This window comes from Lynx rufus, unplaced genomic scaffold (assembly GCF_022079265.1).
Source record: "Lynx rufus isolate CCGP_SWC_20201006 ecotype Redwood Valley unplaced genomic scaffold, mLynRuf1.p SCAF_26, whole genome shotgun sequence".
NCBI classification, from domain to species: Eukaryota; Metazoa; Chordata; class Mammalia; order Carnivora; family Felidae; genus Lynx; species Lynx rufus.
In genome coordinates, this window is record NW_025814841.1 from 3,143,495 (window position 1) to 3,163,653 (window position 20,159).

At 42.2% G+C, this 20,159-nt stretch overlaps 1 protein-coding gene across 1 annotated transcript in view; it reads left to right on the forward strand.

The window, feature by feature from the left end:
• Window positions 1–16,814: 16,814 nt before the first annotated feature.
• Window positions 16,815–20,159, forward strand: part of DPYS (dihydropyrimidinase) — an 80,542-nt gene continuing 77,197 nt past the window's right edge. The window contains exon 1 of the mRNA XM_047088969.1: window positions 16,815–17,078. Coding sequence (XP_046944925.1) covers window positions 16,815–17,078 — 264 coding nt within the window. The remainder of the gene's footprint in view (window positions 17,079–20,159) is intronic.

The window sequence follows — 20,159 nt, forward strand, 5'->3', positions numbered from 1 at the left end:
TGTTTGAGGTCTTGTGTATTTGTCGTGTTATGCTGTCAGAAAGAACTGACTGAAATGTTTTAATATGTATCAAAAATTAAAAATCACTTTTTTTGTATTGCCTTGAGGTACTTTTTAAATCAGAGTTGCTCTTTATTTTTGTTGCATTTTGCTGCACGTGCAGATTGAGGCCGTAAAATACTGCGCTGTGTCTAGAAGAACATTGAAGGGCAGGCAGTCTTCTTCAGAGTAAGGTGGTAGCTTATACCAGCACTTGAGTGTAAAAATTCCTAAGGAGCTGAATATATTTGCCTTTGAGAAAACTTCTTAATTAATGTTTCTTATAAGATGCAATAACTCAATTAGTTCTCTTTGTATGATTTTCAGATGCATTTCAGACCCGTATAGAATATTTTCCTAGCAGAATTTGTATCACCAAATTAATCTTATTTAGGTCCTACTAACAATATACTATATTGTATAGGTTTCTTGGTTTTGTTTCCTGGCATTTCTATTTTAATTTCTTTCTATAATTAACTAATACATTTTCCTGGTTCAAACAGTAAAAGGTGAGTCTCTCCCCTTCCCTGACACCCATCTTTTAGTTCCCTTCCAAAGAGATTCTGTATACCCCTCCAAAGGTACCATGTAAATCCATAAATGTGTCCATATATATATAAATGCCATATATAATAATACAAATTGTAACCTACTATGCATACTTTGTACTTTTTTTAAGGGAAAAATGTATCTATTTAAGTTTGAATATTAAAACTAAAGTTGGGTATTTCTTTTATTTCAATTTTCCCACTTCAATCACAATCAATCTGGAATTTAAGGCTCCATTTTTTTCCCCAGTTAATTTTATCCTGCAGCTCTTTATTAAATAATACATTCTTTCCTTACTATTTGAAATGACACTTTTATCATATAATTTATATACTATTTGGATATGTTTCTAGATTCCAATTCTATTCTCTTCAATTGATCTACCTTTCTCTTTTTATACTAGCCCTACACTGTTTTAATAACTGTCATGTTTAAATGTTTTAAATATTCTTGCTTATTTTTCCATTTGAACTTTAGAATTGACCTACTCAAGTCTCACAAAACAAGTCCCATTAGTATGTGGGTTTTTTGAACCATTTTTTTCCTTAATGTTTATTTATATTAGAGAGAGACAAAACATGAGCGGGGGAGGGACAGAGAGAAGGAGACACAGATTTTGAAGCAGGCTCCAGGAAACAACGTGTCAGCACAGAGCCCGACGCGGGACTCGAACTCAAGAACTGAGGTTATGATCTGAGTCGAAGTCAGACAACCAACTGAGCCACCCAGGTACCCCTAGACAATTTTAATTTTTATAGATTAACCTAAGGAAATTTGACATCATTATCATGTTAAAGCTTCTGTCTAAATCATGGTACCTATGTAAAAATGGTGCCCATTCATTCTTTTTGTGGTTGTTTCCTTTAGACATGTTTCGCATTTTACTTTATAGAGATCATCTTCGTTCTTAAGAGTTTATTCTTAGGACTTTCAGTGTTTTTGTTATCAATATTAAGGAAGTCCTTTTTGTAATTCAATCTGTGTTCAGTGTATGTTAAGCCTAATGATTTCTTTACATTAATTTTCTCCACAGCTACCAGACTACCATTTTCTTATAGCTAGTAATATTTTTTTCTTTTGTGTTCTCTAGTTACACAATCATATTTTCCAGTTTGCATACCTCTTTACATTTTAATTGCATTGTCTAGTACTTCTAGAATAATGTTAAACATATCAGTCAATCACGTTAAGGAGAATCAATTGATCCACCGATCTCTATATTTAAAAAAAAACTTAACCAAGAATGCATGTTGAATTTTATCACATGCCTTTTCACTATGGAGATGATCATATGATTCTTCTCCTTTGATCTTTTAATACGTTGAATTTTATTAATATATTTTGTAATTTTGAACCATTCTTGCATTCCTGAAATGAACTACTTGGCCATGTGTATATTTTTAATATATTGCTACATTATATTTTATTTAGCATATTTGCAACTGTATTCATCAGTGATATTAGTCTGTAGTTTTTATATGTGTGTGCTGTCTTTAAGAAGTTTGGTTTTTAGTTTTATGCTGGTGAATTTGGAAACTTCCTTTTCCTTTGGTCCAGAACAGCTTAAATTGCATTGGAATATTCTGTTCCTTAAAATTTCAGTGAAATGATCTGATGGATGTTTGGCTAGTAGCTCTTTAACAACTTTGTTGCTATCTTCTGTAGTAATTGGTCTGTGTAGTTTTTATATCTTAGCTGACATCATAAATCTTCCATTTCATCCAAGTTTACAAATTTAGTTGCATAGCGTTGAGCAAAGTTATCTCTTTCTCTTTTGTGCATATGGCTCTCCCTTGTGTATTATGTTTGCCCTATTATCTTCTTAAATAAGATAGCTAAGAGTTGGCATTTTGAATTTTTTGTTTGTTTCTCCCAGAGTGGTATGTTTTGAATATCTCTGTTCTATAATTTTTCTGTTTTCCAATTAACTGACTTCCACTTTAATAAATTTCCTACTTTTTGCTCTCCTTAGTTCATTTGTTGTTTTTTCCCTGACTCCTTGAGTTAGCACTTCATTCATTCATTTTTATTTTCTAATTATTAATGTAAGATTGAAGGTGTAGACAATTCTGAGCACTGTTTAAGCTGAATTACTTAGATGTATTGGTGTTGTCATGACTCTTATATTCTAGGGATTGTGATATTTCAGTGTTTATTTCTACTTTAATCCAAAAGTTGTTTTACAGAAGAAAATTTTTTTTCCTTTTTTCTTTTCTTTGTTCCTTTTTTCCTCAGATAATGGAATTTTGGTGTGAATAGTAGTTTTGTTTTCTGATTCTTACATTAATTTTCATTTTTATGGCATCAAGATCAGAAAATGTTATATGTATTATTTGGGGAGATTTGAGTTTCTTGTCCTTTCTCATTTTTTTTTTTTTTAAGTGTTCCAGGAACACTGTTAAGTACATTCTCTGTTTATGGATACAGATTTTAGTAGATATTACTCAGATTATCATGACATAGTACTTTGTCTTGCCTTATCAGTCCATCAGTCAGGGATTAGTTTGGAAGAGACTAGAAACCAAGGAGGCTGTGCTAGGATTCTTTGGGCCAGCAGCCCTGCCTTAGCTCTTGTCATCAGCCGGGACTGAGAACATAAGCACAGGATGAAGGGGGGTCTTTCTACAAGCTCTGGAGTTTCAGTTTCTACCACTGCTACCCCCATCATCCACTGTTCAGCTGGAAATAAATGGGTGAGACAGGTTAAAAGGACAAGGAAAAAGGTACTATATGTTCAATTTGCTAGGTATTTGTTGAGTACCTACCACAGACCCATTGATGATGACGGTGATGATAAGAGCTCCATTCTAGCTGCTTGCTGGTTCCTTCACGCCCTTGCCCCTGAACTTCAAGGGAGACAATGACAGCAACTTCATAGGACCTGTTTTACTTACCCTGTGTAAAAATTGATAGGCAGTAGAGAGGTTGGTTCTTGGAGTAACTGCACCCTCGTTCAGAAATAGCACACAAATTACAAGTTGCACGTGGCTACTACCAGGGGCTGGAAGTTGGCTGATTACATCTTTTTCTGAGGCCCTCAACATTCAAGGTAGAATGAGGCAAAGTAAAATTCGCAGAATTTCAGAGCTGGAAGGAATCTTTTGAAGGGAAGTAACAGATGTAGCTGATTAATCAGGAATGTTTTCCAATTCAATGAAATCTGTATTTTTTCTATGCCTTGTAACATAAGCCATATATGCACACATGGTTTAGCCATTATGTGATGTTATGGATTTTTTTTAAAGGTCATTCTTTTTGACATGTTTTAGCACATACCTGACCTAAATGGGTGTATCCCCATGTTCACACTATCAAAAACCATTTCTAAGAGTCCTTTACCAACAGCTGTTTCTTTGTCATAGGAAAGAATTCTCAAAGCACATACTTATTTACCCCTTGTTGAATGACTACCATCTGTCAAGCCCATTATATGGATCTTTGGATCCTCACAGTCCTGTGCCAATAGGACAGAAGTCCTAGAAGGACTTAAACTAAGACAATGGGACAAAACTAAGAGTTGACCTTAGTCTTGTCTGCCTCAACAGTTGTCTTTTGAATAAGATGAACCATAGAATGAAGTAATATCAGTAAAGAAAAATACCCATATTCAAATTGGAGCTAACAAACCTGGATTATTATGCAAACTCACTGAGCCTCAGCTTCCTCATTTTAAAATAAGGATAATAGCAGTTACCCCATAAGATTATTGTGATAACATTTGTAAAGGCCTTAGCACATGTTCTGGTCATCTATTGCTGTGTAACAAACTTCTCCCAAATTTTATACTTAAAGCAACCACAAGTCATTCAGTTTGCTCACAAATCAGTAACTTGGGCAGAGCTCAGTACAACTGGTTCATCCTGCTCCTTGCATCCACGGAGCTGTAGGATATACTCACAAAAAAAGCTCACCTATATGACTGACAAGTCTGCTGGCTGTTGGCTGGGAGCTCAGCCAGGACACTTGAATCCTGTCCACGTGGGCCTCTCCATGGGGCTGCTTGTGTTGCCTTAAATATGGAAACTGGGATCCAAGAATGAGTGTCCCAAGGTACCTGCAGAAGCTACAAGGCTTCTTATGACCTAGTCTCAGAAGGCCCAGGATGTCACTTCTGCCGTCTCCTATTGGCCAAACAAATCACTGAAGCCAAACCAGATCCAATAGAGAGAGTGCTAGACCCCACTCTCAATAGTGGACACAGCAAAGAATTTGTGGCATTTGCAATCTACCACAGGACCTGACACATAAACACTAACTTGCCAGTGAATATTTTAAGAATAACAGTGTTACAGTCCCAGGAAGAAGCTCATTTGCCAAAAGGATCAAATCAACTCAGCTCTCCTATCATATGTCAAGTACATCAATTGTCCACATATTGATTACAACTACAAAGGTAAGGGGCGTCAGGGTGGCTCGGTCAATTAACCAACTGACTTCATTTTGGCTCAGGTTGTGATCTCACATATCATGAGATCAAGCCCCACTTTGGGCTCTGTGCTGACAGCACAGAGCCTGCTTGAGATTCTCTCTCTCTCTCTCTCTCTCTCTCTTTCTCTCTCTCTCGCCTTCTGAAATCTTTATTTTTAAATTTATTAGAGGTGAATGGTGGGTAATCTTTCTCTGACTTATTTTGCTTAGCATAATACACTCTAGTTCCATCCGTGTTGTTTCAAATGGCAAGATTTCATTCTTTTTGATTGCTGAATATTCCATTACACACACACACACCCCCCACATCTTCTTTATCCATTCATCAGTCAATGGACATTTGGACTTTTTCCACACTTTGGCTATTGTCGATAGCACTATTATAAACATTGGGGTACATGTGCTCCTTTGAATCAGCACCCCTATATCCTTTGATTGAAAACCTAGTAATGGGGCGCCTGGGTTGCGCAGTCGGTTAAGCGTCCGACTTCAGCCAGGTCACGATCTCGCGGTCCGTGAGTTCGAGCCCCGCGTCAGGCTCTGGGCTGATGGCTCGGAGCCTGGAGCCTGTTTCCGATTCTGTGTCTCCCTCTCTCTCTGCCCCTCCCCCGCTCATGCTCTGTCTCTGTCTGTCCCAAAAATAAATAAAAACGTTGAAAAAAAAAATTAAAAAAAAAAAAAAAGAAAGAAAACCTAGTAGTACAATTGCTAGGTCATAGGGTAGTTTTATTTTTTGAAGAACTTCCCTACCGTTCTCCAGAGTGGCTGCACCAGTTTGCATTTCCAACACCAGTGCAAAAGGAGGAGCCTCATTTTAAAGGTTTGGGGAAAGGAAGAGAAAAAGTCTCATATCTCTGAGCAACGGCACAAGCCTTGGTTGGCTTGGCTACCTCGACTTCTGCTTACATGATGCACCAGTCATAGGCTTCTCCATTACCCACAGAGTAATACCTTCCTAACTTGTCGACTGGTTCCTAAATTGGAAATAACAGTGGATTGGAGGATTAAATGAAATAATATATATAAGCAAGTTAGACAGGAGAGGTTAAATGTAGTGTAGTGCTCAATAAGCATAGTTACGTTTGATGGTCAGGTTATCAATAAACTGCTGGCCCTGTTCTCTGCCAAAAGTAACTATCTAAGATTTCATTTGAACAAAAGGTTTTCGGGATTAATAAATTTGGAAACCAGTGCTAGAACATTGTAGGACCAAGTCACCCTATGCTAACCTAGGGCACATATGGTTTATTTAAGATACTGAAATAAATGTATTCGCAAAGAATTTACTAAGAGTGACTTCAAGTGAAGTTACTGAGATGTCAACTAGGGTAGATCTTCCCATGTGCTGAAAGAAGGCTCAAGCCCTAAGAAGCTTAACGTTTTCCTAAAAGTGACATGGAAGCTTTACTAGGGACAACTAGAGTGAGCTGGAAAAGCATGGGCTTTGGAGTCTGACACATCACAGTCTGAATCCTGACTCTGCTGCTAAAGAGTTTTAGAACTGAATACATCATCTGATCTCAGCCAGCCGTGCTGTCTCATCTGGAACATGGGATAATACCTACCCTTAAGAGTTACTACTATAAGGATTAAACAAAAGAAAAAGAAAAAAAAAAAAAAAGACTATGCAGAAGACTTTCCCAGAGCATAAGAGGTTGAAAATACATTTTAGTTGTCAATATTACAGATTCATTTTCCAAATTAATACCTTTGTTTTGTTCTCCCCTCCACCATGTGTTATGTGTTCTGTATATTAGTAGAGCTTCTCAAAAGAGCAGATTTACAACAGCCACGGTCCTATTTTCTTGATTACAGGGCCACTTATGTCTGCATCTCAATGAAAAGTGGTATCTTGGCAGAGACCTCTATTTTACTTTACAAAGGCCAAAGTGAAGAATTTCCACAGGGCCCTGAACAGGAAAGATGTGGCTACATGCTATGGACTTAGTAACATGCATTGAGCTAATATAAATAGTATAAATAACAGGCTTTCAGGGAAATTATTTGTATCCAGAAACTATGGTAATAAGCAACATATAAATAATATTCTAAAACTTTTTTCACTTTCACTACAATAGGATCATGTATCTTTCCCTTATCTGCTGAACCCTGATTTTAAAGAACATAGAAATTTCTGAGGCGCCCGAGTGGCTCAGTCAGTTAAGTGTCCCAACTCTTGGTATCAGCTAAGGTCATGATCTCATGGTTTTGTGGGTTTGAGCCCCATATTGGGCTCTGCACTGGCCCCACAGAGCCTGCTTGGGATTCTCTGTCTCCCTCTCTCTCTACCCCTCTCCCACTCTCACTGTCTCTCTCAAAATAAAGAAATAAAAAAAAAAGAACATTGAAATTTCTTTTGGCTTTTAGATTTAGTTTTTCCAAGTCTGACTTAAATACAGACTTTGTATTGGTTATTATGCATCGTATGAGTGTTAACATCATTGTGTTCCTATTGGTTTCCTTTGGCTGGATTTGCATTATTACTGTTGTTTATGGAGATTTCACCATACAATATAATTTCCATTCCTCTAGCTCATGAGTTGCCATTAGAATTGTTTGGCAAGTGTGCAAAGTGATTCTTTGTAACCATTTTCTTGAATGGAGTGAGTGAAAATAAGCATCCATGTGTTGAGTACTTCCTGAGCACCAACGGTCGTACTAGATGCCTTATGTACATCATTTCTAATCCTCAGAACATGTCTGGGTGGTAGATATTGTCCTCTGAAGCAGCAGTATCAGCAGCAGCATTAAGTGCCTTTGTCATTGATGTGGGAAGGAGTATAATTCTTGGAACACGAACTAATTCTTAACTACATGTTCACACAGAGAATAATGGAGAAATTTTACTTTATATTTAAGATTTTATTACAGTCACATAGTGAGCATTTCTGTTTTCTTTGGAACCATATTTGCTTTATTAAAAAATAAAAAGACTAGGGGTTCCTGGGTGACTCAGTTGGTTAAGCATCCGACTCTTGGTTTCAGCTCAGGTCATGATGTCATGGTTTGTGAGTCTGAGCCCTGCATCAGGCTCCACGCTGACAGCGCAGAGCTTGCTTAGGATTCTCTCTCTCTCTCTCTCTCTCTCTCTCTCTCTCTCTCTCCCTCTCTCTCTGTGTCCCCCCCACCTCAAAATAAAGAAACTTTTAAAAAAATAACAAAAATTTAAAAACAACCACTTCACAATCTAGGATGGCTATTGTCAAGCAGAGAGGGAACTGCAAGGATATAGAAAAATGACCTTTCATAGATCACTGGCAGTAATGTAAAATGGTGCAGTCACTTTGGAAAGCAGTTTCTCAGTACTTTAAAAGTTAACTATAAAGTTACCATCTGACCCTGAAATCTCACTCTTAGGTACATATCCAAAGAAATGAAAACATATGTCCACATAAAAAACTTGTATGTGAATTATTATAGTAGCATTATTCATAATAACCCAAAAGTAGAAACAATCAAATGTACCTGATTTGATAAATGGATGAAAGCATGATATATCCAGAAAATGAAATACTACTTGGCAATAAGGAATGAAGTGGAAAACATCCTACAACATGAAGGAACTTGAAACCATCATGCCAAGTGAAAGAAGTCAGAAAGAAAAGACCACCAATTAATTGTATGATCCTATTTATATGAAATGTCCTGAAATCTGTAGAGACAAAAAGTAGATTATTGGTTACGTAGGGCTAGGGAATGGGGAGATGGGAGAGTTAGGATTGGCGACTTCTAATGGGTACAAGTTTCCTTTGGGGTTGATAAAAAACATTCTGAAGTTAGATTAGGTGAATGTTTTTAAAACATTGTAAATATATTAAAAAACCATTGAATTGAACAATGTGGTGAACTTTGTGATGTATAATTTGTCTCCATAAAGCAATTAACAATTAGAGAACAAAAACACAAACAATATTCCCTTTCTCCTTTTGCTTTTAGAATTAGGTCTATGCTATTCCTGTACAAATATTCTTGCTTATTATTCTGCAAGATAAAAGTAATTGTTTTATCAAATTAAAGACAGAAAATACTGTCTTCATCTATTTAGCCATATAACATAGTGGTTGTCGGTTCCATTGGCCTTGAAATCTGATCAACTAACTGTGTGACTCTGGCAGTTAACCTCTCTGAACCATAGTTTTTACATCTGTAAAATGGAAGTAATGCTTTCTACCTCATGGAGTTCCTGTCAAGATGAGATAACATTTATAAGAACCTCAGCCCAGTACCTATTGGATTCAAGCTCAGCAATTAATTATTCCATAAATATTTATGGAGGGACTATATTTGCTCACTCTTCACTTAAAATCATAATGTGAAGACTTTATTTAATATGAAGCATATATTTTGTAAATCTAGAAAATCATAATTTTATAATATGAAATTATACTTGTACATTAACATGTCCACAAAAGGATTCATTAGTCCTATTCACGGGAACAAAGAAACTATTTATTTTCTTTTGCAACTTTAAAGAGAGGATAATAACTATATATAAATACAGATATAAGGTTACCAGGAGTGGCTTATCTATTATTCACAAAAGTTTCTGAACCAAAGAACAGTTGGGCTTTTCGAGATGCCATCTAGTGGTTTATTCTAGCATTACAGTCATTTATTTTGGAACGCAATTAGTCGAATACTTGTTTTTAGGAACACTCCAGTGAACTTCTTTGAAGGCAAATGTGTGAATGGAAAAGTAAATAAGGCTGAAGCTCAGTTTGGAGCTCCAAAGAAGTCTAAAAGAAACTTTTAACTGTGATCTAATTAATGTGGACCCAACGCTGAACATTTCCTCCATGTGCTGTGCTGTGATATTGACAAAGTGAACGTGAAGTTAGTGAGCTCTTTTTATGTGCCATCGATAGGTTTTTGATTACACAGGTAAATAACATCACAGATTAGTGGCCATAAATACACAGTTACATAGTAGATGGGTAATTAGGTATTATCCTTGACCTACAACATTTTCACTGTTTGTCATGTCTAGTACTAAGTACCGCTTAACAGCAAAGGAATAATTTTTTCCCAAGAAAAATTTAAGATGCACAACATTTTTAATGAAGTAGGAAGATATACAACTCCACTACCTTATGTGAGAGAAGTAAGAGCGTAAAATGAGATGGCATGGCCAGTGCAGAGGTCGAAAGTCTCTGCTTCAGAGGGCGTGGGTGTCGATGAGACCAGTGCATGTAAGAGGGGCCGCACCCAGACTGTTGTGTCTGTGTTTCATGTTCTTGCCTGTACCCTGATTCCTCCCACGCCTGGGGCATCAGAATCTCAACACTGTCATGTCTGCATAACTTTATACAGTGTCGGCAGGGCTCCAGCAGAGCGCCTGCTATCCCTGCCTCAGCCCCAGCTGGGGTCTGGACTAAATTCCAGCAAGGTCTGCCTTAAATCCCTTTTGCTTTGTATCTTGACAGCATCAAAGGGGAAGGGAGTGGGGTTGCTTTAGATGTACAGCACAGGAAGAACGCTACTAAGTTGAAGATGACTTTTAGAACCAAAGTAGGTAAACTATGCAGATACTTTACACCTCACTTTGTATCCAAGTCGCAAGTCAACAAAATTCAAAGCACAGAAAGAAGATAGTGGTTGCCAGGGGCCAGAGCTGGGGGTAGAGCAGATTGACTGTAAAGAGGCACAAGGAAACTTTTGGGGCTGATGGAAATACTCTCCATTTTGATTGCGATGGTAGTTGCCTGCAAAAGATTGCATGTCTTTGTCAAAATTCATAGCACTATATACTTAAACAAGATGAATTTTACTCTATGTATTTTACTGTTTTTATTTTTTAAACTTTTAAATATAAAATACAGTATTCAAACCCTATTTTGGTCTATGCAACAAAAATCCAAGTGGTATTTTTTTTAATGATTTGCTCTTGCTTAGAATGGCCAAGAAATGTAGCCAAGAATCCATAGGTGATAGGTGATAAGCCAGAACTCATATGCAGATCAGCCATTTATTTACTCATTTATTTATTTTTTATACCCTTTGTAACCCAGGGTACACTTTCACTATTTCCTTACGTATTATCATATTGCTGCAATAAGTTTTGCTAAGAAAGATTAAAATAACTCGGAAACCGTGGCACATTCTGAGTGAGTTAAAGGAGCAGGAGGATTTCTGGAGGCACTAGCTAGTGAAGCTGGCAGATGGGCAGAAGAAACCTCTGAGCCCAGCCTGGTGTTCCCAGCCCTTCTCTTGAGAAGGCAGTGTCTTTTTGTTCAGGGGAATGATGATAGGCACTATCTTAGGCTGAATTAGGGGCCCCAAAGATACCCGGATATCTTCCTACACCCTGGAATTTGTGGATGTTGCCTTATAGGGCAAAAGGGACTGTGTAGATATGAAATCGAGGGGTTTGAAATGGGGGAAGTTATCCTGGGTTACCTAGCTGGGCCCTGACTATAATCACAGTGTCCTTATAAGAGGGAGGCTGTGGAAGGCAATTGCAATCATGGACCAAGACTGGAGTGCTGAGGCCACAGCCAAAGAATGCTGGCACCCACCAAAAGCTGGAAGAGGCTAGGAAGCAAATTCTCCCTCGGAGACCCCGGAAGGAAACAACACTGCCAAGAGCTTGACTACAGTCCAGGGAAACGGATTTTGGAGTTCTGGCTCCATGACCAAGAGACAACAAAGTTGTGTTCTTTCAAGCTGTCACCTTTGTGGTGCTTTGTTTGAGCAGCCAGAGGAAATGCAGAAAGACTGTCCTACATTTCCCAGACGTGCCTGAACTTCCAGCTCAGCATCAGAATAGTTTAACAAACAAACCAGAAGCAGAACAAACAAAAATTATGTTAATACCAGACTGTATAGGAGACAAGAACGTTTGCAAAGCATTTTTCCTCGAGTTTCTTGGAATCACACCAGAACATGTCTGAAAGTTTTCCCCCAAGGCAGATCGGTGTTGCCTGCTTTATAAATTGTTTTAACCACTCATGTCCTTGGTGACCTGAGCAAGAACACAGAATCACTCCACAATACAGTCATCACAATCTAGGCGACTGTGCAGCAGCTTTGAAACAGCTCATCACGGGTGCTACAGGTCAGAAGTCACTGTCAGGGAGGCAGGATTTCATTTCTGGGTCATCATGTATCCATTTACGTCACCTGAGGCCCCAGTGCAGCCAGGATCTGAACCTGGCTTTGGAATCCGGAGTCACATAATGGGCAAATCACAGGTTCCAGAATGGCTTACTGCCAACATTTACTGCTATGCGGCCTGGGGCAAATCATTTGACCTCAAAAAGGGAAAAACAGTACTCAGTTCAGAGAGTTGTGAGAGTGAAGTAAAATAAGGCACATAAAGCATTTGGCCAGTCCTGACTTGACGTGAGTGCTGGATAAATCTTCGCTACCGGTGCTGGTATTGTTATCCAGGGCAAGCATCCTTCCTTCTGGCCAAGACTGGTGCTTCAGGGAAGGGTGCCCTCTGGAGTTGTCCAATGGGCGTTCTCTCTCTCTTTCTTTCTCTCTCTCTCTCTGGCCCTCCACAGGCAGAGGACCGTTCCCACCTGTCATGCATGTCATTGCTGAGCAGTGATAAACATGTTGCCCCTGGGCATCAGCACACAGACTTCAGGATCAGTTCCATCAAGCATCATTCCCTGATGACTGCAGGCTTCACACTGTGTATATGGCACCCTTTCCATGAAGGGCCTCCAATGAAGTGGAGGGACCAGAAATAAAATAGTCTTGGATCTCAAAGGCAAGTCTTACTTGGTCTCCAATTCACACACCTTGACCCGAGAAGAGTTAAACTCGAAGACTCTGCCAGGCACTCTGAATGAGCTTCTGTCCCTGTTCCCAGAGTCACAAAACTCTAAAAGCCCAGAGGGTGGGTCCTACAAGCTCCTGTCAACCTCACTCCTTGTGTTTCAGTTGAGAAGACAGAGGCCCTGAGACTGACTTGCCCAAACACACACCAGAAGTTGACATCAGGGCTAGATTAATTAGATTCCTAATTCCAACACCTCGTCGCATTTTCTTCTATTCTTGACCCGTCCACTCTGCCTCCTCACCTCTGCAATCTCTGATTCAAGAGTTGTGAGAGTAAAGTAAACTAAGACACGTAGTGTTTGGCCAAGTCCTGACTTGACGTGAGTGCTCGATAAATCTTCACTACCTTGGATCCCAGGGCGGGATAGGGAGCCGGGGCTTCCTACAGACCCCAGCAGGGGCACGGTTTCCGGAGACACCCAGTTCTCTCTTGTTCTCTTGTTCCTCGGTGTGCCCACACACCTCATCATTCCTTCCCTCTGCCCATAAACAGTGGCTTGAAACCCTCTCAGGGCCACAGGGTCCTAGAGCGGGAGCCGGCCAGTTCAGGAGAATAGGGAAAGCAAACTCCTGGACTCTGGGCTTGCTGAGGACTTAAATACCCCTGGGTCTGATGGATTTGTTTTCCCAAAAACTCAAGCCACTCAGTGAAGGAAGTCACCATGTTCTCCTCTACCTTGCTGCCCTTTGAAATCATCAGTCAGGGCTGATTTCTGTGGTTAAGCATCGATCTTTGTAATCTTCTGGGTGACAGTGAGTCCTCCACTCTTTGTTCTGTGAGTCAACCAACCCGACTCTTCCCCCAGCAAGAAAAAGGCAAAATGACAGTCTTGCTTCCCACCAGTATCACATCTCTCTCTCCCAAATCCTTGTTACTGCCCAGTGAGGCCCTAAGTAGACCTCTGGGTAAGAAGGAGGCTGAACAGGACAAAGCGAAGAGAGGAGGGGCTGTTCTGAGGACAAGCTTCCTCCAAGGAGCACTTTTGCCCAGGCTCATCCCACCCGGTGAATCAGGGAGAACTCTTTCTGTGAACTAACACTTCTCCTTGAACTTCCCCACTCTGTCTCATGTTGCTGTTGGTGAATCTCCATGAGCCACTTCCTCCTGCTTCAGCGACATTCTACAAAGCCCTTTTTCTGATAAAAGTTTGAGTTAATTAAACATGGGAAGTTGGTTTGATGTAAAGTATCTAAAATAGGGGCACCTGGGTGGCTCAGTCGGATAAGCGTCTGACTCTTGATTTCGACTCAGGTCATAATCTCGCTGTACGTGAGCTCAACCCCCACATCTGACTTCGGATCCTCTGTCTTTGTCTCTCTCTGCCCATCCCCCATGAGTGCTCTCTCTCTCTCTCTCTCTCTTTTCTCTCTCTCTCTCTCAAAAATAAACATGGGGGGGAAAAGACTCCGTGGGGCGCCTGGGTGGCTCAGTCAGTTGAGCATCAGACTCTTGATTTCAGATCATGTCATGATCTCAGGGTTGTGGGATCGACCGACCCTATGTTGGCCTCCATGCTGAGCATGGAGCCTGCTTAAGATTCTCTCTCTCTCTGTGTGTTTCTCTATCCCTCTGCCTCTTTCCCCCACTCGTGATCAAGCTCTCTCTCTAAAATAAAATTAAAAGGGAAAAAAAAGGGAAAAAGACTCTACTAAAAAAAATAAAATAAAGTATCTAAAATAAAGAAACCTTTGAAATCATTCACCTGGACAGTTTCAGAAAGGATGTTGCAACCACCCTGGCATCCCATCTTATTTTCCTACGGTGGTGTGTTATTTGGATAGCTTACAGGAGTTTCATTACATTTGTAATTATTCCTTTCACCTTTACACAGCAGCCTTTTCACAATAATTGCATAACCTTCTTGGATTTCTTGTTTCTGGCTTGATGGCCAAATCAGGAATCTGAAATTACTGAGGCTTTCTAATTTTTTAATCACTTAGACGTATGTGTAATCTGAGAGATGAGGAAATTTGCAACGATACCGTCCATTCCACTATTGAAAACACCATCCCTGAGGTCACATGTGACCGCCTTGTCTTTAAACTCAAAAGATATCTTCCCAGTCTCTGTCAGTTGACTGCTGAAAGTGACAGAAGACCCGAAGTCAACCAGCTGCCACAGAGTGGAAAGTCTAGAGGAGGGGGGGACTTGAGGCACGGGAGGTTCCGGAAGCTCCATCCATGTCGTGAGAAACCAGCCTTTCTCCATCTCTCCTGCATGTCCTCTGTGTTGGCTCTGTTCACAGGACTGTTTCCCTGTGTTGTCTACACGGCTCCCAGAAGCCTCTTGTTTATAACCTTCCAGGTTCAAGTCCAGCAGGAAGGAATAAGGTCCCCATCTGCTCCATCTAACAAAAGTCTTGGAATCTGATCTCACTGGGCACAGTCAGGTGGCCTGGGACACGTGCCCATCCCATCACTGTGAGGACTCCTTCTGGGTGAAGGATTTCCCACAGACAAACTCCAGGGCCTGTTAGCAGAATAAGGACAAGAACAGGTGCTGGAACAGCAGATGTCTACCACACTCTCCGACCCTTCTACAGCATTCAGCTCTGCTGCCCTTCTTGAAATTCTGTATTTCTGTCTTCCCTCACACGTTGCTTTGCCATACCCATTCTGACTACCCCTCTTCTGTCTCTGCTTCCTCCTCCTTCCCTGTAGGGTGCAGGGCTGGTCCAAGGTTGTCTAGCTCTATCAGACTCAACTTTGCCATCCTTCCTCTGTGACTTTACATACTCTGTTCCCATGGCCTAGCATGCCATTCCTTTCCCCACCCCTCATCTCTTTATGTCTGTGTCCTCTATATCCTGGTTCAAATACCTCTCTGTGAATCTTCTAGATCTAATTTCTTCAAGACAGAAGTCAACTCTCCCTTTCCCCCAAACTCTTATCTTTATCCTCTCTCAAAGGTAGAATTTTCTGTTTTATATATTTTGTCATCTATTGAAATATCGGATGTGTGTCACCATTGGCTGGCTCCTTGAGGACAAGATGATATTTATCTTTATCCCTTACCCCCACCCCCCACCCCCACGCCCACCCAATCCCCTCCATGGTCAGTCCTTACAAAGCCAGTATGTGTTCATTAGGTTTCTATGGTATTTCCCATTTTATTAAGGTGCATTCACATCCATCACCATATCCGCTTCTCAAAGAAGTCTGGAAGGGTGGAGGGGGAGAACAAATATCTCAGTTTTATGAGAAAACTGAGGACCCAAGAGGGTGAAAGACTTAACAGAAGACCTCTAAACCAGTCTTGTGAAAAATCAGACTAAAAACCCGGATCTTTAGAATTACATTACTTGCTATTTTCCAAGAAAAACTTGCTGGTACCTATTGCATCCTTAAAATCTGGAGAATCGTTGATACCAAGCCGCTTTAGTTTCAAAGAGATTAAATATTTAATATTTCACTCCGAACTTTCACTCCGTGTCTGCCAATTACTGGGGTTGTGTGATGATTTGCTCCTCATAGAAAATATTTTTAAAAGGAAATCCAGATCAACTATCAAGTGGTTCCTTCTGGCGTGGGTATTTTCATTGTTGCTGCTGCAGGTGATGTGTGTGTGTGTGTGTGTGTGAGAGAGAGAGAGAGAGAGAGAGAGAGAGAGAGAGAGAGAGTCTGCGTGTGTCTGTGTCTTGGGACAGGCACGTTCGTCTTTAAGGGGCAGAATAAGGTGGATTTCTTTCCCCAAAGTGCCTTTTCTTACAAGGGAAAACAAACGCTTGAAACTCCAAGACTCTCCCTCCCAGTGACCCGGACCCCTAGACTCGGGACGACGGCACAGTCGGGGTGGTGACCGAGCGCAGCCGGCCTGCCCCGGCCTGCCAGCGCCAGCCTCGCCCTCCCGGGGTGGAGCCCGCCCCCGCGGCCAGCAGATAAAAGGGCGGGCGGGTGCGCCCGGGCTGCGCGCTCCCCTGGGGTCCTGGAGCCAAGGCCGTCGGCCGCCCTCGGGAACCGCGAAGGAGGCCACCCCGCACGCGCGGTCGGCAGCCCTTGCCCCCCTCGCCATGGCGGCGCCGTCGCGGCTCCTCATCCGCGGGGGGCGCGTGGTCAACGACGACCTGTCGCAGGTGGCCGACGTGCTGGTGGAGGACGGCGTGGTGCGGGCGCTCGGCCGCGACCTGCTGCCGCCCGGGGGCGCGCCCGCCGGCCTGCGGGTCCTCGACGCCGCCGGCAAGCTGGTCCTGCCCGGCGGCATCGACACGCACACGCACATGCAGTTCCCCTTCATGGGCGCGCGGTCCGTGGACGACTTCCACCAGGGCACCAAGGTATCCGCGCCGCCGCGCCCTGCACCCCGGGTGCCCCGCCGAGCCCGCGGGCCTCCCCCAGCTGCCCCGGAGCCCCCGGGCCGCCGCCTGCGCCGCGCCGAGGGGCCCGCGGGGCCGGAGCGAGCCTTGCAGCCGCGACCGAGCGGCCGTGGGCCGGGGTGGGCGGTCCTTTGCGAGCGCCCTTCTACCAGGCGCCCCTTCCCGCTGGCTTCCCCCCAGCTTAGGCCAAGCCACACGCCCGCTACTCCTCGCTTTGGGTAATTTGACACGCTTAAGTCAGCCTATTCTCTCGCCCTCAGTTCTCTGCACCCTATACTCCCCAACTACCCCCTTCCCTCCCCGCCCCGCGCCCTCCCCATTGTCGCTGCTGTCCTATGGAAGTCCGCAAGTGTTCCATACTATCTCTAGAATCTGTTTACCCGGCACCCCCAGCCATTTCTCCCCATCTTCCACCCCCAGCCAAAACCAAATGAAAAATGCGTTCCCCTAGTAGATACTGCCTGACTCCAAGTAGGCAGCGTATGCTGGGTAGTGGATGACAAGTCTGGGCAGGCTGGTAGCCCACTGGGTCCACAATCTTTGCCTCCACCCTCCAGTGGAAAAGACACAGCCCTGACAAGAATTTATTTATTTATTTTTAATGTTTATTTATGTATTTTGAGAAAGCAGGGAAAGGGCAGAGAGAAGGGGAGAGAGGGAGAATCCCAAGCAGGCTGTGAACTGTCAGCACAGAGCCGGAGGTGGGGGGCTTGAACTGAGGAACTGTGAGATCATGACTCAAGCTAAAATCCGGAGTCAGACATTGACCCGACTGAGGCCGGCAGGCGCCCCCTGACAAGAATTTAGAAGAGAAATATTCCAGGAATGGTCTCCCCAGCACTCACACGGGTGCCCAGGCAACCTGGCCCCATTTCTTCTTAATCAGCTGGCCCAGGAGATACAGAATATGGACCTCCTTCTTGATGCTTGAGCACCTGGGGCTTGGCTGATGGTGCAGGAGGATCAGATCATCAAACCAAGGTGGGAGAGGGTTGGGTTTCTCTAGACACAAAGGCCTAGAGGCTCTGCTCAATGAAAAGAACCTTGAACGTTTCTCCAAAGCTCCTGAAAACAAGATCTGGAGACAAACTGGACTGCCTTACAGCTACATAAAGTTACAACCCCACTCAGCACTTGGGTTAAAGCTAAGCCCATGCCCTCCTTGAGGCTTGCATTTTGGGCTGAAGGTATTGATATCCTTAAGGCCTAAACTCTTGTGTGTGAAACAAATCAGGCTATTCGTCAAGATATTAATTGTACAGGCTTTCAAAGTAGTTTGAGCCGTAGTTCGTTTACCTTACTAACTTCTTTCCAATAGTTTTATTCTCCTCACACACACACTGTCCACATTTCTCAATCATCTATGATCGACCACAGTGTTTAATAGAAAAAAAGAACAATTTGATCCAGAGAGAAGGGTCTGGGCAGGCTGTTCACATCGATGTTTGGAAAGCTTACTCCTAGTTACTGATTATTAACCTTTATCATCAGGGCAGTGGTCAAAGTGTTTTGTGGGACATATCATTTCTGTTGGGGAAAAGTGAACATTCATTTTGCCCTTTACTTTAAAAGTAAACTTTCCTAAACTTATTTTTTATGTTTTAAGTGAATTTTTCATATATAAAAGTAATACATGATTGTACAAAATTGGAAAAAAAGTATTAGGAAAGTAGAAAGAAAAATAGTACCCATCATCTCTAACTCCATTGACAACTCCTGTGTCCGTATATTGCTTTTGTGCTTCCTAATATACTTTATTTTACATAATTGAGGTGGTATTATGCATGTGTGTATGGGCCTGTGTGCATACCTGTCCATAATTTGCAACCTGTTGTTTTTGGTTACAGTACATACTCTTTCTGTTACCACAGGCTCATCACTAACAAAGTGCTTTGCTAAAGGCAGGGCACTCATTGACACCCCCATTTGCCAGGTGCAGACCCGCTCTTTCTGGGCATCTGCCAGAACCACTAGTGTCATTACCCCACATCATCTCCCTTTTTCTAAGCAAGGTTCTAGAATGAGAAGCAGCCAGGATGCGGGGTTGGAATGCTGTGGGGGAGAAACATTCCTTCGCTTTCTCAGGATCATCCGTGTATGCCCCAAGGCCCTGGAAGGTGGTTCTTAGTCTTCTGTGTGTCGTTCTTTGGCCATTCAGGGATTCCTAGCATGGAGAGATGTGCAATTCTATTGTGAGAAGGAAGGTCTTTGAAGCATGTCACAATATTATAGTCATCAACGTCTGAAAGAACTTATCCACCAGCTGATTCTCTAGGCATCTCTGTATTTAAACGTTGTCAAGCTATTAAACAGACACATGTTCTTCATGAGCTTAGGATCTTAATTAAACCGAAAACAGTATGGTCAGAGATGTTAAGGTCAAAGATTTAGTAAAGTCTAAATTCATGTTGAACACGAAAACAGTCCTCACAAAGACACTAAGTTACAGAAGTCTACTTCAAAATCAGTTGGATCCCAGGAGATCACCTCTCCTGCCCCCCAAAACAGAGGAGACTCCAGACGGGTAAACACAGATACACAGGAGCATTAAAGCGTTGGCCTGAGTTCTGGAAGGACAACATTATTGACTCACTTTGCCCTCTTTTATAGAGTCTTTCATAATTCGCAAGGCAGTGTTGGTGGAGTTTCTGGTTTGGGGAAATAGGGGCAAAGAAATCTTTTGTAGATGTTGATTGGGCTGTATATTAATCTTGAAAAAATCTTATTAATACCATTACGTAACGTTTATTTTATCAAGCACCTACTATGTGCTGGCACTGTGCTAAGTTGTCCACCATCTTCCAACAATCTCAGGGGCCGTTCTTTCATTTTGCAGCTGAGGAAACTGAAATTTAAGTCACTTGCCTAAGGCCACACATCAGTCAGTGACCAAGTGGCTCTTCAAATTCCTTACTGCCTGCCATTGCTAGAGCTCTTACCTACCAGGCTCACTTCCTTTCTGAAACTATTGGGAAAATGTGTGATATTTAGGTTTGTCCGTGTGGCAGGTGTTGGGATGAAAATGCTGGGTACGTCACATGC